The sequence below is a fragment of the Cynocephalus volans genome, chromosome 3, assembly GCF_027409185.1.
Source record: "Cynocephalus volans isolate mCynVol1 chromosome 3, mCynVol1.pri, whole genome shotgun sequence".
Taxonomy (NCBI): Eukaryota; Metazoa; Chordata; class Mammalia; order Dermoptera; family Cynocephalidae; genus Cynocephalus; species Cynocephalus volans.
This window is the reverse complement of record NC_084462.1, coordinates 172531265-172557373: the sequence shown is the minus strand read 5'-3', so window position 1 is coordinate 172557373 and position 26109 is coordinate 172531265. Positions and strand designations below refer to the sequence as shown.

The 26109-nt window shown below is 36.3% G+C and overlaps 1 protein-coding gene and 1 pseudogene across 3 annotated transcripts in view; one reads left to right on the top strand and one right to left on the bottom strand.

The window, feature by feature from the left end:
- Window positions 1-26109, top strand: part of UNC79 (unc-79 homolog, NALCN channel complex subunit) — a 187150-nt gene that overhangs the window by 14610 nt on the left and 146431 nt on the right. For all 3 annotated transcript variants that reach the window (XM_063091208.1, XM_063091206.1, XM_063091207.1), the window contains exons 3-4: window positions 751-806; window positions 1439-1568. In XM_063091208.1, coding sequence (XP_062947278.1) covers window positions 751-806; window positions 1439-1568 — 186 coding nt within the window. The remainder of the gene's footprint in view (window positions 1-750; window positions 807-1438; window positions 1569-26109) is intronic.
- Window positions 21889-25283, bottom strand: LOC134371772 (large ribosomal subunit protein uL24-like; annotated as a pseudogene).

Genomic DNA, 26109 nt, shown 5'->3' with positions numbered 1-26109 from the left:
CTGAAAAATTTCCACTGGATGGACCACCACAGAGGCCATTGGTGACGAAAATGAGACCTGCTTCAGTGTCATGATAGGCTTGGAATATAGATTAGGGAAGGTGTCAAACAGGCACCTAACTAGGATGAAGGTACTGTATCTTCCCCAAGTGAAGACAGGCAAATCAAGGAGGCTTGCTGTTGTGCAGCTTTTAAAAATTCTTTTACAAGATGGAATTGATGATCAAATGGTAAAGCTCCAATTCTAATCCATCAGTCTGTCACTTGCTATCTCTTCAACATTGGGCAAAATAGGAAACTAAGGCTCTGTTTCCTGATTGTAACATGGTGGTTGTGAGATAGTATATATAAAGCTCTTAGCACAATACCTGGCACATCATGGATACTCAATAAATGTGAGCTTTTATTTATGATCCTATTGGGCTATTTTTTCCCCTTATGTAGTTCTTCATTACGTTGATACAAGTTTATGTTATAGAAATATGATTACTAGGGACTTTTCTTAATATATCCTCTGTTAATAAGATGTATGAAATACTTCGCAATAAAGTAAATAAATACTTTGAAAAGAGCTTGATAAAGTCAAGGGCTTACATGATTTCTGAAAAGTACTGTATAAACATAAGGAGATAAGTCACTTCTAATTTAATGATTAGAATGAAAAGTCATACTAAAGTAGTTTATTATATCTCAAAGAATGTTTTGTCTGGTATTTAGATTTCATGTACAAATTACATTTTCTTCCTTACAGTATATCATTGTCAATTACTGGAATGTCTCATGAAATATAAACAAGAAGTCTGGAAAGTAAGTTTTGGGTCAAATTTAACCCTCCTCACAAACTTATTTATATGTATAGTAAAAATTGTTTGCATTTAATATGTTGTTTAGGTTATTTTTATTGATGTCTTATTATTTTGATGTGGCAAAACCTATAATTCTTTACTGGTTAATTATCACTTAAAGCAGAAATGATACTTTAAGGACAGAGTGTCTTGACATATAGTAATTGGATGTATCTTATTCTGGGAATTAAGCAGCTATTATATTCATGACAAATAATTTTATATAATTTGAAAGGTTGGTTGAGAATCTGTCTTCTTTCTAATAGGAAATGTGATTAGGAAAATATTTTTTAAATACGCAGTGTTTGGCAAACTGACATGCTATTCTGAAATCTTTAACATTAATCTCATTGGAGAAGAATTCGTTAAAAGATAGTGTTCTTTGAACTCTACCTGCGGGCTCATTTACGGACAGATCAATAAACAAATTAAAATGTGATCTAATCTGTAATGCATCCTGGATGATGAGATCCCAGGGAAATTACCCACCTCAACCTCTCTATTAGAGTTTTCACTGCTTTGGTAATATTGAATGAGATACCTTTATTTTTATTTGATGATGCTAAATCAAAATATGCTTCGTGTTTCCCTTAGGATCTTTTGTATGTGATCGCCTATGGGCCTTCACAAGTGAAACCTCCAGCTGTGCAAATGCTTTTCCACTACTGGCCCAATTTAAAACCTCCTGGGGCAATAAGCGAGTACAGGGGGTTGCAGTACACAGGTAAGAAGCGAAGAGCCCTGTGATGCCCCATCTTTATTTCTCCTGTATTTCTACTTGTATATATATTTTTATCTTGCTGGATTATGTTTACTGTGCCTTTAGACATTGTCGTAAATCCTTTCTGAAACTAGGTGGTTTAAAAATAAGTTAAAATTAATTTCAAAAGTGTTTATGACAGCATAGCAATTGCCCAAGTTCCAATCCCATTTGCTATGCAACCTGCCTATGGTCTTAACTCTTGCTAACATTCAGTACAAAGGCATGAGCAGTGAGAGTAATGCTGCAGGTTTGCTCATCAGTTAGCAAAAACCCCAACTGGCTAATCCTGCTCTAAGAATTTTAGCACTTTCAACATTACCAGCTCATGCACTAGGTAAAAATTAAATGATCCCGATAGCCTAGTTGGTTAGGAAGAGTCAACAATTGATGAATCTTGATGGAATTAATGAGAGGTAAATACTAAATATAATGACAGATATCTACCCCAAACCCCTGCAAAACAAACAAATAAAGAACCCCCAGGTCTTAGGGGCTTGTTTATGTTTATATACTGTAAAATAAAAGAGGAAACCTATAGATAATAAAGTTTCTGTTGTCCCTGCCCACCTTCTCACCCCACTTAATTGCATACATGTTTTTCTGAAAATGGAAAGGTGGATGTTTTTGCAAGGTTGGCTTTTATTCAAGTTATTGTAGGATTGTATGCTGATGTTCTGAGAATCTACTATTTGTTGGCATACTTGGCTTTACAAAGGTGATTTGAGGTGATTCGAAGGAGATTTAATATAATTCAGGTGTCTGATTTGTGTTCCTGATGAAAGATTTAAAGTCAAGTGTTTGAGATATTAATACCTGTCCATTTTGTGTTGCTATAACAGAAATTACTGAGACTGGGTAATTTATAAGGAAAAGAGGTTTATTTGGCTTACGATTCTGGGACAGCTGCATCTAGCACGGGCCTCAAGCTGCTTCTACTCATGGTGGAAAGTGGCAGGCAGCTGGCGGGTACAAACAGATCACATGGCGAGAGGAAGCAAGAGAGAGAGAGAGAGGAGGTGCCAGGGTCTTTTAAACAACAAGCTCTCATGGGAACTAATAGAGCGAGAACTCATTCATTAATCCCCCTCCCCAGGGAGAGCATTAATCCATTCATGAGGGATCTGCCCCCATTACTCAAACAGCTTCTAGCACTGCCACATGGGGGATCAGATTTCCACATGAGTTTTGGTGGGGACAACACATCCAAACTCCATCACCTGCTGTTTGGGCTTTGATGGCTTTTGGTGGGCTTATTCTAAACACAGAATAAGTGGTAACAATAACTTTAATAAAACAATGAAGGTAAATAGTAAGTAAATTTTTAAAATTGGTATCATTGGTGTTCTCTATCACCGATAGGAGAGAGTGTTTAAGTGTTGCTAAGTGAATAATTTGAATGTAAAAGCAGCAAGAAATTTGGAAGCATTGATAGAATTGATAGAATAAAGAAATTCGGAAGCATTGATAGAATAAAGGTGAAATGTCATTAGATCTTGAAATAAGTACTTAACTTATATGATGTATGAATGGGTAATCAGTATCCAATAAGTTCATTTGGTAAATATTTGATGAGTAACTTCTATGTGCCAGACACGTACTTTTTGTTGAGGATACAGGAACCAACAAAAAGCTTGACCTTGTGAAGCTTTAATACAGTATAGATATGGAAATTAATAAATATTTATGGGGTGTCTGCTATTAGCCAGGCATCATTGTAGGCACTGCTGGTAAAGCAGTGAACAGAACAGACCAAAATTAGCATCTTGGAGCTTACATTCTGGTTGTGGGAGAGAGACCCAGAAACTGCCTTACAATGTAATAAATGCTAAGGTAGAGCAAATACAGAGGGCTGTGGGAAGACAAAATTTGGGGAGGGGTATTTGTTAAGAAAGGTTCTTGGGTGAGTGACATTTAAGCTGATACCTGAAGGGTGTGTACATACATACTAGATGTCAGAAGGAGAGTGAGCCATGAGTGGATAAAATGTGAGTTTGAGGCAGAAGGAACTGCATGGGTTCAGACCTGGAGGCAAAAGATAGCATGATAGTGTTTAGGAACTGGAAAAAGTCAAATGCAGGTAGACAGTGGAGTGAGAGTAGAGTAGCCAGAGGTAAGCAGAAAGGCTGATAGGGCCTGTGAAGGAGTTCAGATTTTATCTTAATGGCAAAGGGAGACTGGGTACTGGTTTTAAAAAGGAGAAGCCACTTGGTGAGATTTGCCTGTTCAGAGCACCCCAGAGGCCCAGCAGACTGACAGCTGCTTCCACTTACCCCTGTGGATATAAACTGCAGGAAGAGCTAGCCAAACCTGTCTTCACTGAAATAGTTCAGCCTATGCCTATTTTTTTTGGTTATGAATATTCATGACATACAAAGCTGATTGTCATCCCTCGTCCCCATGATGTGGGGGCCAGATTCATACTGGCTGTATACCTATTACCACAAATTGCATTTGTACCCCATGTCCCCCACCCAATTATCCCCAACCTCCTTCCCCTGCTCCCCTTCCCCCCCACTCCACTTTGTATCCCTAGGTGTGCTGTCTCCCTCTTCAAGTCCATGCACTACTATGGTCTTTCTTTCCTTCCTTCTTTCTCTCTGAGCTCCCACTTATGAGTGAGCACATGCGGTATTTATCCCTCTGTGCTTTGCTTATTTCACTCAACATAAGTTTCTCCAGGCTCATCCATGTTGTTGCAAATGGGAGTATTTCATTCTTTTTTATGGCAGAGTAGTATTCCATGGTGTATGTATACCACAGTTTCCTTATCCAATCATCCGTCGATGAACATTTAGGTTGGTTCCATGTCTTGGCTATTGTGAACAGAGCTGCGATGAACATGGGAGTGCAGGTATCCCTTTGACATGATGATTTCCATTCCTTTGGGTATATACCCAGAAGAGGGTTTGCTGGATCATATGGAAGATCTATCTGTAGTTGTTTGAGAAACCTCCATAATGTTTTCCATAGTGGTTGTACTAATTTACAGTCCCACTAAGAGTGTAGGAGTGTTCCATTCTCTCCACACCCTCGCCAGCATTTGTAATTCACTGTCTGTTTGATTATAGCCAGTCTAACTGGAGTGAGGTGGTATCTCAATGTAGTTTTAATTTGCATTTCCCTGATGACTAGTGATGTTGAGCATTTTTTCATGTACCTGTTGGCCATTTGTATGTTTTCCTTTGAAAAATGTCTATTTAGCTCCTTTGCCTATTTTTTAATTGGGTTATATTTTTTACTATACAATTGTTTGAGTTCCTTGTATATTATAGATATTAGTACCTTGTTGGATGCATAGATTGCAAAAGTTTTCTCCCACTCTTTAGGTTGTTGGTTCCCTCTGTTGATTGTTTCCTTTGCTGTGCAGAAGCTTTTTAGTTTGATGTAGTCCCATTCGTTTATTTTTTCTATTGCTGCTTGTGCTTTCGGGCTCCTGTTCATAAAGTCTGTGCCCAGACCTAGTTGCTGGAGTGTTTCACCTATATTTTCCCTTAGTAATTTTACAGTTTCAGGTCTTATACTTACGTCTTTCATCCATTTTTGAGTTGATTTTAGTGTGTGGTGAGAGATGCATATCTAGTGTCATTCTTCTGCATATGGATTTCCAGTTTTCCCAGCACCACTTGTTGAAGAGACAATCTTTTCCCCAGTGTAGATTTTTGTTGCCTTTGTCCAATATCAGATGGCTATAAGCCTGAGGGGTGATTTCTGGGTTGGTTCTCAATTCTATTCCACTGGTCTGAATGTCTGTTTTTATACCAGTACCATGCTGCTTTGGTTACAATAGCTTTGTAGTATAATTTGAAGTCAGGTAGTGTTATGCCTTGCCTCGGGCTTTATTTTTTTTGCTCAGGATTGCGTTGGCTATTCAGGGTCTTTTGTTGTTCTATATGAAAGGTAAGATTGTTTTTTCCATTTCTGTGAAGAATGTCTTTGGTATTTTGATAGGGGTTGCATTGAATCTGTAGATCGCTTTGGGTAGTGTAGACATTTTCACAATGTTAATCCTTCCAATCCAGGAGTATGGAATATCTTTCCATCTTTTCATGTCTTCTTTAATTTCTTTCAGAAGTGGTTTTTAGTTCTCATTGTAGAGGTCTTTCACCTCCTTGGTTAAATTGATTACTAGGTATTTTATTTTTTTTTTGGTGACAATTGTAAATGTACTTAACTTTCTTTATTTCTCATTCTGTTAGTTGGTTATTTGAGTATATAAATGCAACTGATTTTGGGGCATTTATTTTATATCCTGCAACATTACCAAAGTTATTAACTAGCTCTAGGAGTTTTTTGATAGAGTCTTTAGGTTTTTCTATATATAGTATCATGTCATCTGCAAATAGAGACAGTTTGACTTTGTCTTTTCCAATCTGGATTTCCTTTATTCATTTCTCTTGCCTGAATGCTCTGGCTAGCACCTCTGGTACTATGTTACATAGTAGTGAAGAGAGTGGGCATCCTTGTCTTATTCCTGTTCTTAAGGGAAAGGCCCTCAGTTTTTCCCCATTCAGGATAATTCTGGAGGTTGGCTTGTCATAAATGACTTTTATTGTGTTGAGATACTTTCCTTCTACACCTAATTTGTTGAGTCTTTATCATGAAGGGATGTTGAATTTTGTCAAATGCTTTTGCAGGATCTATGAGATAAATGCCTATTAAGATCAGAGCAAGTCTTCCATTGTCTCTTGGGCTATCTGACCAAGATATCTTTAAAGGCATTCATTCTTCAACCTGTCCTTGCAATCATATGTCCATACCTCCATTCTTTCAACAGTGTGTTCTGACATGTGTGCTGCTTGCCAGGCACCGTCCTAGGCACTGGAGAAATAGCTTTCCTGGAACTCCCCTTCCAGTAGACTGTGGCATTCTAGGTAGGAAATAAAAGATCATGGAAAAAATGAATCATTCTGATCTGTATATTACTATTTATCCAGCACTGGCTGCTTGTTAGACATTTGTTTAGCTTATTATCTTATCAAAGTTTTTAGCCTTCTCCTAATTGAACACAATTTATAGGCCAAGCACCATATGAGGTTTTACAGATATTTACTCAATTAATCCTCATAAAATATCTTGGGAAGTAGGTTTTCTTATTTTAGTTCTGCAGGTGAGGAGTGGGACACAGAGTTTAAGTAATGTGCCTAAATTCACACACATTATAAGTGGCACAGCTTGGATCTAAACCCCACATTTTTCTACTCTAATGAGTATGATGTCACTTTTGTCAATTCAGTTCTTTAATTAAACTTTAGCTAGAACATTAGAATTCTTCTGCAATGCCTGCTGCAATGATAGAAATACCAAAGGGTATCATCAGTATTTAGTTGGCACTATGATCCCAAATACTCTTAATAATAAAAATTATGTGGAGATAGGATTTCATGGACTTGGAAGCTCAAGGATTAAATGCTTTCTTAGAAACCAGCAACTTTTCTATATTTTCACAGTGATTTACTTCCTCTTTAAAAACTAAGTTTTATTCTTTTATAAAAGGAAAATTTGCTTATAGAAAAATTACAACAATATGTAAGGAAGGAAAAAAAAAAAAACCCACCACCCAGAAATGACCATTGGTAACATTGGTGTATTTCTCTTCATTTTTTTAATGCACATTTTAAAATAAAATTAAGAACATATTGTATGTAATTATACTAGATTCCATCCAACCTTTCATTATAAAAATTTTAAATACAGAAAAGTTTAAAGAATAACACTAGGAACACATGTAAATTTAATTATTTTTAGTAATTCACCATAATTTCACTATACTATATATATCTATAAATTATGTACTGCTTTTTAAACATAGTTAAGGTAGGTGTGTTTATAGCTCATATGAAGAAGATCAAATAATGAGGATTTGTTGATCTCCAATGTTTACTTCTCTTTGATTTATTAGTGTATGTCAATGACAACTACTCCAGTTATTTTGATCATTAAATATGACTCTTAAAGATAAAAAAATTAGAGTCTCATGTATTTTGGGGACTCCCATGTATACATAATTAAAATGTATTTTCTCCTGTTAAAAAAAGATGCAAAAAATTATAACTTAAGTTTCTTGATAATGAAAATAGCCCTTGTGGTGTTCTATGCAGCTCTGCTTCTGTGGGGGAGAAGGAAATTTTTTAGCAATTTTTTTGTTTCAACATCCCAACTAGTAAATAAGTTAACCTTTGTTAGCAAAGAGCAGTGTCAGTTATTCTTTATTTTCCATTTGAACTATGAAACAAAAGGTGGGGTGCAAGACATGCATTTCCACGATAGAGACTGTTGTAAAAGTAGATAGAGAGTAACTAAAGATAGCACAAGGTTAAACTTTGGTTTAGGCTACTGAATATCTAACCCCACGTGGTGTAATTGGATTCTTGAGATGTATGCAAGTTGAGTATGGCAAGGTCTACTAGTGCTTTTATGTCATAACTTCCCCATTATTAAGTTCTTCATTATCTTTAAATTATCTTGATTTTATTTCCACATAATTAAAGTGTTTTAAAACTTTTTTATTAGTACATTATACACATACAGCAAAACACATAAATTACAAGTGTACATGGAACACTTCCCACCACGTATTCCCCGTCAATGATTTTCTCTTCCTTTTACTCTAGAGCTAACTACTGACCTGACTTCCAGCACCAGAGATTAGTTTTGTCTGTTTGTGAATTTTATAGAAGTGGAATCGTCCATTATTTATTAGAGTGCGTGAGTGTGTGTGTATGTGCGTGATTTGTCCATGGTGTGGAGGATAACTGTAGTTTGTTAATTTTTATCGCTATGTGTATTCTACCAAATAAATGTACCACAGTTTACTGATCCATTCTACTATTAATGAACATTTGGGTTGTTACCGCTTTTTGGCTGTAATAAATTATACTGCTGTGAACATCCTTCTACTGTCTTTTGGTGCACACATGCACACATTTCTGTTATGTATGCCTAGGGTGAAATTGCTGGATCAGAGGGTGTGCATATATCCACTTCAATGGATAATGGCAAACATCTTTCCAAAGTGGTTGTACTAATTTGTACTCCCATTATCAGTGTATGAGAGTTCTTTTTGTCTTATATTCCATGTCTTGGACAATACTTTGTTTTGTTAATTTTGAAAATTTTAGCCACTTTCAAGCCTTATTGTGGTTACAATTTGCATTTCCCTGATTACTAATGAAGTTGAACACTTTTTCATATGTTTATGGGCTATTTGTATATCCTCTTTATATAATATTTGTCAGTTATATATATCCTTTTTTATTTTTCATTCTCTCTCTCTCTCTCTCTCTCTCTCTCTCTTTGGTGCTTGGCCAGTGAGGGGGTTATTTTTTAACTTTTTTTTTTCTTACTATTTCTCCAATTAACTTTGAAAAAGTATTTTTTAAAATAAATAAATAAATTAATTAAATTGATTTTTTATTGAATCATAGTTGATTATACATATTTTTGGGATTCAGTGTTGACATATGTTGATCAAATCAGTACTACTAGTATGTACATTGTTACAAATTGTACTTATTCTTAATGCCCCTTGTCCAATCTCTCCCTATCCCCCTCTCCCTCTTGCCTCCCACCACTGATAACCCTAGATTTCTTCTCTCCCTGTGAAAGAGTAATGATTACTCTGTTGATTTGCTGCCTAGATGATCCGTCCAATGCTGAAAGGTGTGTTCAGGTCCCCCAATATTATCGTAGAGCAGATGCTTCTTCTGTCACTCTAGAATGGGCTTTGTGGGGAGAGACATCCTATTCTTTTCTTTGGTCTCTGCTGGTGGCTCTCCTTGTGTCACTGCACTCCAGTGGCTGGTGGACCATCTGTATGGTGGTTGTGATGTCTAGCCACTTTTGTGGCAGCCGTGATTACTGTGGTGGGCCACCCACGTGGAGGTGATGTTTTTGGCGTGTTCCTTGGTGCTGGCGGTGTGCTAGGTTATGGGTGGAGAGGTCCAGTCCCTGGCTCCCTGCCCCAGACCCCCGGGCAGGGCCCCGGGGTGGTGGTGGTGTGCCTGAATGTGGGAGTGGGGTCCGGTCTCCAGCTCCATGCCGTAGGTCCATGGGCAGGCCCTGAGGCGCTGGTGGTGTCCCTGGGCTGGAGCTAATTTTTTGTCCTTTGCTTACTTCTAAAGTGGGGGAACTTCCTGTGGGAACCAGTGCTTGAGATGTGTGGTTGAGCTAAATTGCTGCTTTGCTGCTTTTTCCCTAGGGAAGACTTTTTGTGCAGCTCAGGGTTTAATGGTTGACATTATAGGTACTTCTGACTCTCCTGAGACTCAGTGCATCTGGGTTGTGTAGAAACTGTCATCTGGGCCTGAGTTTTTTCATCAAACTGCACCCCATGCAAATCTGCATTCCTAACCAGTCTCCTCTGAGTGCTCCTGTGCTGACTGAGGGTGGATCAGCTGTCCTTGCTGTGTCCCAGTGTTCTCCCAGTGGGCCTGTCTCCCCCACCGCCTGTGCTCCAAACACTTCCCATGGGACAGGCTGTGCTCTGGTCCCTTGCGATGACTCACCGGCCTCTGAATGGCTCCGTTTTTCAGTTGTTCTGGCTCTTTGCTCCTGTGTGGGTCTGCGGGAACCCTATTAGTGGTCTTGCTGTCCTGGGGGCCACCAAGGCCCTCTTCTCCCCTGCCGCCTCTAAGCAACTTCATCTAAAGGGCAAAGCTGTGGTTTCTGCCGGCTCCTGCTCAATGAGCTCAGCAGCTCCAGTATTAAAGCAGCCGTGGCCTGAAACACTCTGAGCAGTTTTTTCTTTCTCTCATCGTGGTTTCTCCTGCCTTCATGCACTCCATAGGTCTCTCCTCCTCTTCCCCTGAGCTCTAGTGGCCCCAGCTTGGCTGTTGTTACATTTTTATAGTTGTAAATTCATTGATTTGTGGGAGAGAGTGATGCTGGGAACTGTCTATAGTGCCATCTAGACCAGACTCGTTTTTTACTCTCTTAATGATGTCTTTTGATTAACTGAAGTTCTTATTTTTAATGTAATCAAATTAGCAATCTTTTTCTTTATATTTAGTTGTTTTTATAAATTATCTAAGAAAATCTTTCCCTACCCCAAAACTATGATGATATTTTGTTATCTTCTATAATCTTTGATTTTACCATTTATATGTATCTGGAGTTAATTTTTCTGTATGGTGTGAGATAAAGGTCAATTCTTTTTTCTTATGGATAGCCAATTGACTCAACATCATTTATTGAAAAAATTGTCCTTCCTTTACTGCTCTGTAGTATCATTTTTGTCATAAATTGAGTGACATTTAAAGATGGTTCTGTCTCTGGATTCTTTATTTGGTTCAGTTGGTGTATTTTTCCTTTTGCCAATACACCTGTCTTAATTACTGTAGGTTAATAATAAAATGTGATATCTGTCATTGCAAGTCTTCCCACTTATTGCTGTTGCTGTCTTTCTTTTCCTTGTCCTCACCTGCTTCCTTCTCTTTCTGTGCTTTCTCCTTCTGCACCTTCTTTTCTTCCTCCTGCTTCAGGAATATCCTGTCTATTCCTAGCTCTTTGCTAAGTTAAAGAGTTTGTCAAGTCAAACACAAACAAACACTCAAACTGCTAGAATTATTATTTGGATTGCCTTAAGTCTATGTGGGGATAATCTTAATCAGTTTGGGGAACTGACATCTTTTTAATAATGAATCTTCCAGTCCATGAGCATGCTATATTTCTTCATTTATTTAGGCTTTCTTTAGTTTCTCTCAATGCTGTTTGGTAGTTTTCTGTGTAAATGTCTTAGATGTCTCTCATGCAGTTTATTCCTAGGTATTTAATTTTTGATGTTATTGTCAATAACATATCTTTAAAAAAATTTTTATTAAAGCATATTGATTGTACAAATATATCTTTTTAAAATTACATTTTCTAACCCTTTGTTGCTAGTATGTAAACATGAAATTAATTTTAGTATATTGATCTTGTATCCAGTAACCTCTCTAAATCACTTTTTAATTCTAATAATTTGTTGTGTTAGTTTTGTTTAATTTTTTTAATGTGCAAAAATATGCTATTGTTGAATAATCAAAGTTTAATGTCTCCTTTTCAATCCTTTTGTGAAGGAAGCCTTTTTATTATTGCACTGGGTAAAACCTCCTGTGCCATGCTGATGTCTAAGTTCCTGCAGGGTCATTAGAAGGATGCTTTATAACTTGATCCCTCTGTGGTCAGATAACATACTTTGTATTATTTCATTCTGTTGACATTTTTTATACTTCCTTTAGGGCTGAGCATATGGTCACTTTTGTAAATGTTCCTGTAACTTAGAACTTTTATTTGGCAGTCTTTTGTACAGTGTTCTGTGTATGTAAATTAAACCAAATTCATTAATTGTGTAGTTCAAATTTTCTGTATCCTTCTTGCATTTTTGTCTATTTCTTCTATCAGTTACTAAGGGTAGAGTTTTAAAATCCCTCACTATGATTGTGGATTTGTCTATTCCTACTTGTAGTTCTGTCAATAGTTGTGGCATATATTTTGAGACTTTATTATTAGGTGAGTACAAATTTAGAATGCAGTATCTTCCTGGTGAATTGAAACTTTTACCATTATGAAACACATGTCTTTATGTCTCGTAATGCTTTTTGTGTTAATATTTATTTTGTCTTAAACTAATATAGCTATACCAGTTTTCATGATATTTCTTTTTCCATCCTTTTATTTATTTATTTTAAAAATTTATTATTTTTTTATTGAATCATAATTGAGTATACATATCTTTGGGGTTCAACATTGATGTATGTTGATCAAATCAATATTATTAGCATATATATTATTACAAATCATACTTATTCTTTATGCCCCTTTGTTACACTTCTCGCTGTGTAATGGAGTTGTACAAAAGGATTACTCAAAGCAACATGAATGCAATGAGAAACCCAAAAGGACTGCACCTCAGCAACTCCTCAGAAGGAGGAAACTGGGTACAATCCTGATTTGAAGTTAGCTTCTGTTTTTTTATTGTAAAGACAAAGAAGTTTCACAAGAAAAATCAGTTGATTCAGTCATTTCAAAAGGACACAAATACATGGGCCGTGTGGCAAAAGTTATCTATGGCTAAGTATAGCTTATACAATGGAAACTAGTAACATCATTAAAATTAAAAATGTGATATTCTGAAGTACAATTTGTGAAAAGCTAAGTTGGTCAAACTGCGATCATTATCTAAAATATAACCTCTCCTGAAATGCTTTAAACAAAAGTTACATTCTTATGATTAAATATAAGTATAATTGTCTCTAAAGTTTCCATCAACAGACAGCTTGCCATTAGCACATTTTTTCACATTTTTCCCTACAACAATTCTTGAAAATCTCTTAACAGTATTGTTATGTCAACCACCTGTTAGCTTTAAAATCATTGAAGTATACAATCCCATACTTAAACCATGATTAGAGTTGATTAGATAGACTTTTGCCTGCTGGCTGTAGACTATTGTCTCTTAATCAAGGACTTTTGCCCCATACATGCATTATCTAAAAACCCTATTCTAAAAATCAAATGAGAATAAAGATTTCTAACCCTCTACACCCCTTATCCAATCTCTCCCCATCCCTCTTTCCCTCCCACTCCCATTTCTGATAACCCGAGGTTTCTTCTCTCTTTCTGAAAGAGTAACAGTTACTCTGTTGATTTGTTGCCTAGATGATCTGTCCAGTTCTGAGGGAGGTGTGTTCAGGTCTCCTACTATTATCGTAGAGCAGATGCTTCTTCTGTCACTCTGGAATGGGCTCTGTGGAAAGAGACATCCTCTTCTTTTCTTTGGTCTCTGCTGGAGACTCTCCTTGTGTCAATGTACTTGAGTGGCTGGGAGGCCACCTGCATGGTGGTTGTGGCATCTAGCCACTTTTGTGGCAGCCGTGGCTATTGTGGTGGCTGTGGTGGACCACCCACATGGAAACGGTGTTTTTGGTGTGCTCCTTGCCTGGTTGTGGGAGGAGGGGTTTGTCCCTGGCTCCATGATCAGGACCCTGGGTGGACCCCATGGCAGTGGTAGTGTGCTTGGTTGTGGGACGATGGGTTGGTCCCTGGCTCCATCTGTTTTTACATTCTAAGATGTTGTTTCAGAGCATTTGCGGGGAGGGGGAGAGAGGATGGGGGAAGGAAATAGGGTGGTAGAAGGAGGAAGGGGGCATGATTGAGGTCCATGGCACTCCCCTCATTCCTGCAAGGGAGACCAGGTGGCTTGGTTGTTGCTGGACTGAATGCAGATGTCAGGGGGGTATAGTTACAGCCCCCGGCCCCCCACTGCCCTTGCTCAGGAGACCAGGGGGCTTCTAGTGGTGGTTCAGTGTTTGCAACTGGGCTGGGTGCAGATGTTAGGGGGGTTGTGGTTGAAGCCCTCAGTCCTCCACTGCCCAGTCTTGGGAGCCTGGGATGTTTCCTATGGCAGCTCAGTGGTCATCACTGGGTTGGGTGTGGCTGAGGCCCAAGGCACCTCACTGCCCTGACTTGGGAGCCTGAGGCGCTTCCTGCAGCACTTGGTGGTGGTTGTTGCTGGGCTGGTTGTGGGTGTTGGAGGGCATGGCTGAGGCCCTTGGCCCTTCCCCCTCCCTGGCTTGGGGGCCCAGGGGCTTTCCAGTCCTTCTAGGTTTTGTAGGTGTTCTTTGGTGAAGCGAGACTTTTACTAGTTAATATCAAACTTTGTCTCTGGTCTGTGGGTATTTTGTTTTATCTTTCAGTTCTGTGTTGGATTATTTTCTGTTCCCACTACTTAAACTCTGCACTGGAACTTCTAAAATGGGCGAACTTCCTGTGGGGATAAGCACTTGAGCCCTGTGGTTGAGCTAAATTGCTGCTTTGCTTCTGATTCCCTGGGGAAGGCTCAGGTTTTAATGGTTGACTTTGTAGGTACTTCCAGGTCTCATGAGATCCAGTACACCTGGGTTGTGTAGAAACTCTTGTCTGGACCTGAGTCTTTTCAGCAAACTGCTCCCCTTGCAGTTCTATATTCCTGACCAGTCTGCACTGAGCAGTCCCGTGCCGATTGGAGGGCAGATCAGCTCTCCTTGCTGTGCCCCAATGTTTCCCTGGTGGCCCACCTCCCCTACCACCTACACTGCAAACACTTTCCATGGGACAGGCCATGCATTGGTCTCTTGCAGTGACTCACTGGCCTCTGAGTGGCTCCCTTTTGTCAGTTGTTCTGGCTCCTTGCTCCTGTGTGGGTCCACAGGAACCCTATTAGTGGTCTTGCTGGCCTGGGGGCCACCAAGGCCCTCTTCTCCCCTGCAGCCTCCAAGCAACTTCATACCACGGGCATGGCAGCAGCTTTTGCCTGCTCCTGCTCCATGCGCTCACCAGCTCCAGCCTTGAAGTGGCCGGGATTCAAAATGGTGGGAGCAATCATTTCTTTCTCTCACTGTGGCTTCTCCTGCCTTCATGCACTCCGTAGGTCTCTCCTCCTGTTCCCCTGAGCTCTTGTAGCCCCAGCTTTGCTGTCTTTGCTTTTCAATAGTGGTAAACTGATTTGTGGGAGAGAGTGTCACTGGGGACTGTTAATTCTGCCATCTTGACTGGAAACCCCTGCATCCTTTTATTTTTAACTTTTTATTCTTATATTTCTTGTGCTTCTTGTAAGCAGCATACAGTTCTTTTTTTAAGCTCAGTTTTTATGGTCTTTGCTGTTTAATTGGAGCATTAATCCAAATACGAATATGTATAATTACTGATATATTTGGTTTTAAATCCACAATTTTTATATTGTTTTTGTTTCTCCTGTATTTTCTGTTTCTTTTTCCTCTCCTTTTTGCCTCTTTTGCATTGATAAGTATTTTTAAATATTCCATCACTCCATCTTTGTCTTACTGAGTTATTCAGTTTTCTACTATCTTTCTAGTCATTTTTCTACAGATTATATTGTGCATCATTGGCCTATCAGTGCTCAGTATAAAATATTACTTTTACCTTTCATGACTGATGACTTTAACTCCTCTTACTCCCTCCTGACTTCCATGCTATGCTTTTATGCTATATATATGTTATTATTATTCCATGAAACATGATTATTATTGTTTTATGCAGCCAGTATTCCTTAGATTTTTTTTTTCTTGCTCTTTTTCGTTTTTTTATCTCCATGCTTCTATCTGGGATTGACATTTTTTTCTCTAATAATATCCTTTTAAATTTCTTCTAGTAACATTCTGGGAATAAATTTTTTCTGTTAGTGTTTGTCTGAAAATGTCTTTATTTTCCCTTTGTTTCTTAAGAACACTCTCAGTGTATGCAATTCTAGATTGGCAGCCATTTTATTTCCATACTTTGAAGGTCTTTTTATTTTTGTTGTTTCTATTAAGAAGTCAGCTGTCAGTGAACGCTCTTTTGAAGATAAATCTTTTTCTCTCTATGATATCTAGTTATGATATTATTTCTATTTGTGTTTTTGAGGGGTTCATAGGACTTCTTGATGTGTGGCTAGATGTCTTTTGTCAGTTTTGGAAAATTGTCAGATGTTACCTGTCTTTTGTTAGTGATAGCAGTACTTTATTAAGGTATATTTTGTACATAGTAAGATGCCCAAGTGTCAAGAGCATAGCTGGATCAGTTATGACAAATGTGTAATACTCATGTAATCATTACCCACATAAAGATAATAGGATGCTCCCCTCACCCCAGAAAGTAATGGTATGCTTTTTCTAATCAGCACCTCCTCTTCCACCCTGAGGCATTCACCACTCTGATTTCTTAATAATTCATGTATTCAATTTAGGTATTAATATAAATGGAGATCAAACGGTATATATTTTTGTGTGTGTCTGGTTTCATTCAGTCAACATAATGTTACTGAGATTCATTCATGTTGTTAAGGATATGAGTAGTTCTTTTTATTGCTACGTAAGTATTCCATTGCATGAACATGCCACAGTTTGCTTATCAGTTCTTGTATTAGTATACATTTGGGTTGTTTCTAGGTTTTGGCCAATATACATAAAGCTGCTGTGACCATCTTACACAAGTTTTTTGTGGACATGTACATTCATTCCTCTTGGTTGTACACTCAGGGGTGGAATTGTTGGGTCATAGAGTTTATAAGACATTTCTAAACAGTTCTCTAAAGCATTTATACCATTTTACATTTTATACAACAATGTATGAAAGTTTCAGTTGCTCTGCACTCTAACACTTGTGATTGTCAGTGTTTTTAATTTTAGCCATTCTTGTGGGTGTGTATCTCATCGTGACTTTAATTTATATTTCCCTGATGACTAATGTTAAGCACATTTTCATATACTTATTGGTCATTCAGATATCTTTTTTTAATGAAGTAATTGATAAAGTATTTTTCCAGTTATCTATTGGGTTGTTTGTCTTTTTATTATTGATATGTAATTGTTCTTTATGAAGTCTTGTATGAATCATTTATCAGATTTATAAATTGCACGTATTTTCTTCTAGTCTGTGGCCTGCTGTTTTACTTTCCTGTCTTCTGATGAGCACAAATTTTCAATTGTGATGAACTCAAATTCATCATTTTTTCTTTTATGGTTAATTCCTTCCATGTCTTGTATAAGAAGTCTTTGCCTTCACCAAGATGGTGAATATATTCTCCTTCCAGAAACTTTATAGTTTTATCTTGCACATTTAGGTCTTTGACCAATCTTAAGTTTAATTTTGTATATGATGGGTATGGTTGATTTATTTCTTTGTGGATTGTTCCAGCACCCTTTGTTGGAAAGATTACCTTTTCCCAATACAACTTATGTATTGGCCCTTGATCATATATATGTGGAGATTCTATTCTGTTTTATCAATCTGTATGTGTACACCAATTAAAAAAACTGTCTTAAATGCTTTTACTTTATAGTCTTGAAATCACATAGCTCAAGTTTCTAACTTTGTTCTTTTTCTTTGATCATCTTGACTATTTTAGGTTCTCTGTATTTCCATATAAATTTTAGTACCAGCTTTCGATTTCTGCCAAAAATAATCCTGCTGGAATTTTGATCTGGATCGTGTTAAATCTGTGGTTCCATTTGGAAAGAATCAACATTTTAACAACACTGCATTTTTTAATCCATGAATGTGGTACATATTTCCATTATTTAGGTCTTTTAAAATTTCTCTCAGCAGTGTTCTGTACTTTTCAGTGTAGAATTCTTGCATTTGTTTTGTTAAATTCTTAGGTCTTTGATTTTCTTGAAGCTATTGTAAATGGCATTATTTAAAAATTTAATTTCCAATTGTTTATTGCTAGTATAAAGAAATCCCATTGAGTTTTTATATATTGATCTTTTATCCTATGATTTTTGCTAAATTCATTGATTAGTTCTAGTAATTTATCAATTAGTTGGATTTTCTCTATAGGCAGTGGTGTCATTTGTGCTACTTCCATTCCAAACTTTATACCATTTATTGTTGTTGTTTTTTTGTTTGTTTTACTGTCTATAACCTTCAGAACAGAAATTCTTTTGAATAGAAATGGTAAGAATGACACCATTGTTTTGTTTCTAACTTTAGGGAACATTTCACCATTAAGTATGGCATTAGCTGTAGACTTTTGCTGATATCTGTTATGTTGGTTTCAGGAAATTTCATTTTATTTCACATTGACTTAAAGCTTTTATCCTGAATAGGTGTTAAATTTTAGCAAATTCATAGATAAACTAAAACAAAAAACAGGAAAAAATAATAAAAGTTGTGTTCTTTATGTATTTCATTGCTTTTCCTTTTAACTTTACTATTTTCTTCCTGTTACTTTCTGAGTTTAATTTTCTCTTCTTTTTTGTAGCTTTTTGAAGTAAAAACTTAGTTGGTTGATTTTCAATATTAAATTTTTTTCAGATTATCCATTTAAAATTACCAGTTTTCCTCTAAGCTGTACATTAGCTGCATCCACAAATTCTGATGTGTTGTTTTTATTAGCATTCATTCCAAAATATTAAAAAATTTTCATTGCTGTACTTCCTTTGCCTGTGTTATTTAGGAGAGTACTGTTTAATTTCTAAATATTGGGGTTCTTGTTATCTTTTTGTTTTAATTTCTACTGTAATTCCATTGTGATTAGTAAGTATTGATTTTCTCATTTAACACTTTATGGATGACAATCTTTTGTCTCTGATAGGAAATTGTACATTGTTCTTATGACTGTACCTCTGAATGGTACAATCATAATCATATTTTTAGAGGAATTCAGATAGTTCAGAATCTCTACAACACATTCTTTATTGGCCCATTACACAGTAAAAATTTTGCAAGATGTGAAAGGGCTAGAAAATGTGGCCCATAGAGAAAGAGAAAAAGAATCAAAATATGTAGACACAGATGATATTTTTCCCTGTCTCTTTTTAAGATTTTTCTCCTTATTTTTGGTATTTAGTAGTTTCATTATGATCTGAACAGCTATATAATATGATCTTAAGTATGGTGGTCTTTGCATTTATTCTGCTTGGGGTTTGCTGAGCTTCTTGATTCTGCGGTTCCATGTTCTTCCCTAGTTTTGGAAAATTTTTGAATGTTATCATTCTCAGGTATTTGTTCTGCCCTTTTCTTTTTCTCCTCTTATTCTGGAACTTTAAAATGTAGTTGATATTGTCCCACAGGTCTTAGATATTCTATTCCTTTTTTTTTTTTTTGACAAAAATTGTTTACCTGTGCTTTAGTTTGGATTTACATTAACCTGTCTTCAGGTTCACTGATTCTTTCTTCTGCTGTCTCCAATATTTTTTTAAAAAGCCCATCCAAAGAGTTAATTTCATACATTCTATTTTTTTAGCTTTATAATTTTTTTAGTTCTTTTTTAGAGTTTTCATTTCTCTGTTGGACTTCTCATCTTAATGATCTGTTTCTCTATATTCTTTAACATTTTTAAAGTACTTATTTTAAAATCTTTATTCCTAATTCCAAATGAGTTTATGTCATCTGTGTGTCTGCTTCTGTTGACACTTTTTCTCTTGATTATGGGTCACATTTTCTAGCCCTTTCATGTCTTGCAAATTTTTACTGTATAATGGGTATTATAAAGAACGTTGTAGAGTCTCTGAACTAGTTTATTTCCTCTAAAAAGTATTGAATTTTGTATTTTGTATTTGCTGGAGTGAAGTTACTGGTCAATCACCTTCTTCTGTCAAGGCTTAGTTTTATAATTTCTTAAGCCAGATATATTTCAGTTTTGCCTTTAGTCTTAGTGCATACTATTATTCCTATAGTATTATCATCAAGTTTTGTGGTATGTAGTGAAAGCAGTGCTTAGAAGGAAATTTATATCATTAAAGACATAGGTTAGAAAGAAGGAAGATCTAAAAACAAAAATACAGACTTCTCCCTTAGGAAACTAGAGAAAGAAGGTCAATTTAAGCCTACAGCATGCATTAAAAAAAGAAATAATAGGAGTTAGAGAAGTATTCAGTAAAATTTAAAGCAGGAAATAGAGAATATGAGCAAAACCAAAAACTTAAAAAAAAAAATCAATAAAGCTGATAAACTTCTAGCCAAGCTAACCAAGAAAAAAGAGAAAAAGAGAGATCATAAAAATTCTTAATATCAAAAAGGAAATAGAGGTCACCATTATTGATCCTGTGGACATTAAAAGGATAATAAAAGAATACCATGAACAGTTCTATGCCCATAAATTTGATAACCTAGGCCTAGAGCATGGTTTTCATTCCTAAGGTGTGACCTATCTGTTGACTCCTGAATTCCTGGTGTATTCACTAAAGTTCCTCACTTCAGCTACTTTGGAAATACCATGTATCCCCAGCACTTTGTGATCTCTAAAATCTCTGTTCAGCTTTCAACCATTGAGCAGCTCTTCTCAACTAGTCCGTGCAGAATTTTGCTCTGAGCACATGCAGTTTGGGATTAGGCCAAGGACCTGAAGGGTACCCTTACACAGATTTGTGGCACCTCTTTTCTGCAGCTCCCTTTTCTTCTGTACCTTTATTCAGAATTACATCTTCCTTAGCATTTCTTTACTCTGATATTTCTACAGTGAAATCCATTCCTCTATCCACTGAAAATGCTGGTTTCTTATTGGGTTCCACTTCCCTTTGCTGCAGTTTGGAAATGTCCCCAGGCAGAAAGCCAAGGTGAATGTAAAACTTAACTTGTATGCTTTACTTTTTAAAAAGGATTGCAGCTCTTTGTTAAAATCTATACCCAATGTCTAAAAGTATTTGCTTCATACATTTAGTCCAATGAGAGGATAAGTCCAATACCACCTTTGCCATCATGGCTATAACTGGAAGTCCTCTTATCTCTTCAAAAATAGCTTTTGCCATATTCTCATCTCTCTTTCTGGAATTCCAATGACATATGTTATACCTTTCCTCCATGTATCCTAAGTATATTTTGTGTAGTGCCCTTCCCCATTTCATCTTTCTGTGCTTCATGCTGAATCTCTTTTCTGACTCATCTTCCCATTCACTAATTCTTTAGCTTCCCAATTATATTCTTAATTTTGATTATTATATATCTTTTTTTCTGAAATTTTGTATCCTTTGACCAACATCTTCCCAGTCTCTCCCGCTGATTAATATATTTTTAAGTTCTAGAATTTCCATTTGGTCTTTTAAAGAGTATACACAGAAATGGCTGATTAGCTCATTTGTTTAGAGTGCGGTGTTATACAAGGGTTTGGATCCACATGCATAAACCTAACAAAACAAAAAATGTATATACAGATGGTTCTTGACTTAGGATAGTTTGTCTTATGATTTTTCAGCTTTAAGATGGTGCAAAAGTGACATGCATTCAGTAGAATATATACTTCGAGTACCCATATACCCATTTTGTTTTTCACTTTCAGTATAGTATTCAATAAAACACACAAGATATTCAACATGATATTATATTCAACGTGACAGGCTTTGTGTTAGATGATTTTGCCCAATTGTAGGCTAATGTAAGTGTTCAGAGTATGTTCAAGGTAGGCTAGGCTAAGCTATGATGTTTGGTAGGGTGTATTAAATGCACTTTTGACTTAATGATATTTTCAACTTATGATGGGTTTATTGGGATATAACCCCATTGTAAGTCGAGGAGCATCTGTATATATTTCAGTTATGTGATGATATTCTCTAATTTACTTTGTAGAACGTATTAAGCATAGTGTAAAAAAATCTGTTTCTGATAACTCAATATTCTGGATTCCTGAAGATTCTGATTCTATTATCTGTTGTTTCTTTTGTTTTCTTGTCTTCTTATATGTATGATTACTTTTTATTATGTGCAGGACATTAGATGTAAAAACTATAGAGCTAATTTGAGGCTTAGAATGATGTTATATTCCTTCAGAGAGGATTTACTTTTGCTTTTGGTGAGAAGATATGGACATTAGCCATCCAGGTCACCTTCATGCAGCTAAAAAAAAAAAAAAAAAAAATGAAAAAGACCTGTGTTCCATTCTTGAGATAATCTGAGGCTGATTTTCAGTCCCTGTGAAGATTGGTTTACTTCTGGTTCACCTTTACTCCTGTGTATGGCCTTTTGAGACCCCTTCCAACCCATAGCCTAGGGATATTTCGGGTCTCCCACTTCTTGGTGGTCCCTGAATTCCAATTTTTGTTTTGCTAGCTCAAAGATTTTGTTAAAATCTGCCTATCTTGTGGAACTGGTGGATAGAGAAATAAGCAAAGGAGGAAGAGTGGCCTTAGATTCCAGGTCCACCTCTCAGTGTTTGCTCCTTCTTATGAATCATGGCCCCATACTTCTCCCATAAAGCTCTCTGGGCTTTGTTTTGTGGTTGTTGTTTTGTTTTGTTTTTGATCTTGTCCAGTTTTTCTACTTATTCTCAGTAGGAGAATTGGCTTGAATTACTTTGTTTGTTGTTTCTGGAAATAAAACCCAGATTTTTTTTTCTGTCATATTTTCAGCAGTAGAATGTAGGTTATATGCATGTATTTTTTAAGCTTAGGCATATTTAGAAATGTCTTTCTATTGATTCACACCTAAAAGAAAACTCTGCTTCACTGTGAAAAATGTGTAAATATTGCTGCATTGTTTTCTGGCATTAAGTTATTAGAAGAGAAATCTCAGACCACTATGATTTTGTCTTCTGTAGGAATCCCTTCGTTGTTCTTTACTCTTGCAGACTTCTTTCTTTCTTTCTTTAAAAAGAAGTTTTCATAAATATTTCTAGATATGAATTTTTTTTTCTTTTCTTCATCTTAGCAGTTTTTATTGAATGTTGTATATAAAATTACTTTTTTCCTGCATCTTCTCAATTGTTTCTTCCTTGTATTTCCATTTTCCTTTCCTACTTGGTGAGATTTGACTTTCTGTTCAAGGATCTTTTTTTGATCTCCGTCCAGTTTTAGCCTAGTGATAACACGTTGCTGGAGTGAATGACCACATGGACAGTTGTGCCGATAGCCTTTTCCTGCTGTACCCGTTCAATGTAGATGACATATTTCTTCCTGGAAACGTGGATTACTTCACCAATTTGCTGACCTTTATAGTGTCCTAGCACAACTTGAACTTTGTACTTCTTTCTCAGCTCTTTAGAAAGAAGGGAAGACATAATCTTCCTGCAAATGTAGGAAGGTGCACTGAAATGCATTTTATAGCTCTTGCTTTGCTCAGAGGTCACAATGGGACTGAACGTCCTGCTGCCACCTGGGCAATGGCCACAAAAGGGAAGAGCTGAATTTCTTTTTCTTGACTTTTGCTTGTAATGTGAAGAGCATTTTCAATCTGCAAATTCAGGTTCTTTTTCAATATTTTTCAAGAAATTTCTCATTAATGAATTTTTAAATTATTGCATTTCTTTCAATTGTTTGGATATATTTCTCAGGATTAGCTATATTTCTCAGGTCAGATTTTTATTTTCTGTACTCTGTAGCTATTATAACCACTGGTTTCATACATTTATCTTTTCTTCTATATTCTTAGCTTCTCAGGATGGCTTACCTTATAGTTTACTTGATTTCTCCTCACCCCCAATCAGCTCTATTATTTATTGCTTTCAGTGAGAATTTCTAATTTTGCTATTTTATTTTTAGTTCATTTATACTTATTGTATATCTCATCCAAATTCATTTTATACCTTTCTGTTAACTTCCCCTTTTACTCTGAATTTCTATGACTTTCTTCTCCTGTTTTTATAGAGGCTATGTGTTCTTGCATCATGTTGCAGATGCCACATGCTTTCCTAAAATCTATTGATTTACGGACTAGATAATTTTCAGATGTGTGTTTCCTTTCAGTTTTTTAGTATGTTTTCTTTTCTTTGAAGTATATTTTTCATTGGCACTTTTTGTCTTCCTTTTTAAATCAAATATATCGAGGTGTAATTTTAATGCAATAAAATGACTCATTTTAAGCATACAACTGTAGTTTAATAACTTTTTTTCAGATATGTACACTAATGTAACTAACACTGTAATAAAAAATATAGAATACTTCCATCACTCGGCAAAGATTTCTTGTTTCTCTTTTCAATCAATCTGTCACACTCCCCACCATAAGCAACCACTGATCTGCTTTATGTTGTTATAGATTAGTTTTGGTTGTTCTAGGATTTTATATGAATGGAATCAGGTATGTGCCATCTTTTGTATCTGTTTATTTCACTCAGCATAATGTTTTTGAGATTTATCCATGTTGATGTATCAGTTTATTCCTTCTCATAGTTGCATAGTATTCTGTTGTATAGATATATCACAGTTAGTTTATTCATTCACTTCTTGAACATTTTTGGCTACTATGAGTAGAGCTATAAACATTGATGTAAAAGTGTTTTGTGAAAATATGCATTTATTTCTTTTGGTAAACACCTAGCAGTAAAAATACTGGATCATATGGTTAGTCTGTTTAATTTTATGAGAAATGTCCAAGGAGTTCTTCAGTAGTAGTTGTACCATTTTACACTTCCTGCAGCAGTGTATGAGAGTTCCAGTTGTTCTACATTATTTTCAACATTTGGAATTATCAGTTTTTTTAATGTTAGACATCCTGATGGCCATGTAGTAATATCACATTGTTGTTTAATTTGCATTTCTCTGATGAATGATAATGAGTGTGGTATCAGTTGCTTACTGGCCATTTGTATATCTTTTTGTGTGTGTGAAGTTCCCAGTGATGTTTTTTGCCCATTTTTAAATTGGGGTGCTTATCTTCTTACATTATATATTCAAAATATAAGATTTTTGTCAACATATTGTATGTTCTCTCAGTAAGAAACTAGGTATTTTGCCGAGCCCGTGGCGCACTTGGTAGAGTGCTGCGCTGGCAGCGTGGCGACGCTCCCGCCCGCGGGTTCGGATCCTATATAGGACTGACCGGTGCACTCACTGGCTGAGTGCCGGTCACGAAAAAAAAAAAAAAAAAAAAAAAAAAAAAAAAAAAAAGAAACTAGGTATTTCAAAAAGCAATTTTTAGTTTTGATAAATTGAAATTTATAATTTTTTTCTTTTATGGTTTTTTTTGTTTGTCTCTCCTAAGGTTGTAAAGAAATTCTCCTATGGTTCTAGAAGTTGTATAATTTAAGATTTTACATTTAAGTATATGATGCATTTGGAATTAATTTTTGTATATGGTAGGAGGAAGTGTTGCATTTTATTTCCTGTAAGGCTATACAGTTGTTTTGGTTCGATCTGCTGAAAAGATTATCCTTTCCACATTGAATTATCTGGTTCTTTTATTGAATAGTATTTGACCACATATATGTGTGTCTATTTCTAGGCTCTATTTTGTTTCAACGTCTATCCTTACACCAACATTGCATGATCTTGATTACTGTAGCTTCATAGTATATCTAGAAATTTTGCAGTGTAAGTTCTCTAGATTTTTTTCTTCTTCAAAATCGTTTTGGGAAGAAAAAGCACACCTGAGGTCCTAGGCAGGAACTGAGGGCAACCTCCTTTGCTGAGAAGTAGGCAAGGAATAGAGCTCACCTGGGGTCCTAGGCAGGAGCAGGCAAGGAACACACCAAAACACCACTTCAACGCAGGTAACCCACCACAGCAACTGCCACAGCCACAGCTGCTGCAAAAGTGGCTGGACACCACTGCAGTAGTCACAGCCACTATGCAGGTGACCTGCTAGACTCTTGACTGCATTGACACAAGGATTGTCACCAACAGAGACTGGAAAAAGAAGTGGACATCTCTTTCCTGAAAGCCCACTCCAGAGTAAGAGAAGAAACAACTTCTATACCAGATGACCAGACATCAATGTAGAGATACTAAAAATATGAAAACCCAAGAAAATATGTCACCACCAAAATAATTCTCAAATACCAGACCCCATAGAGCAGGAAACCCTTGAAATGACTGAAAAGGAATTCTGAGAAATCTTGATGAAACTCACTGAGATATGAAAAGACTCAGTTAGACCAAATAATGAAATGAGAAAAAAAAATCCAGGATATGAAGAAGGAAATTTACAAAGAGATTAATACCTTAAAAAAGTATGTAGCAGAACTCATGGAACTGAAAGATTCATTTAATGAAATAAAAAACACAACCAAGAGCTTAAGTAGCAGACTAGAACAAGCAGAAGAAAGAATTTCTGACCTTGATGATAGTCTTTTTGAAATAACCCAGGCAGACAAAAAAAAGGAAAAAAGAATTTT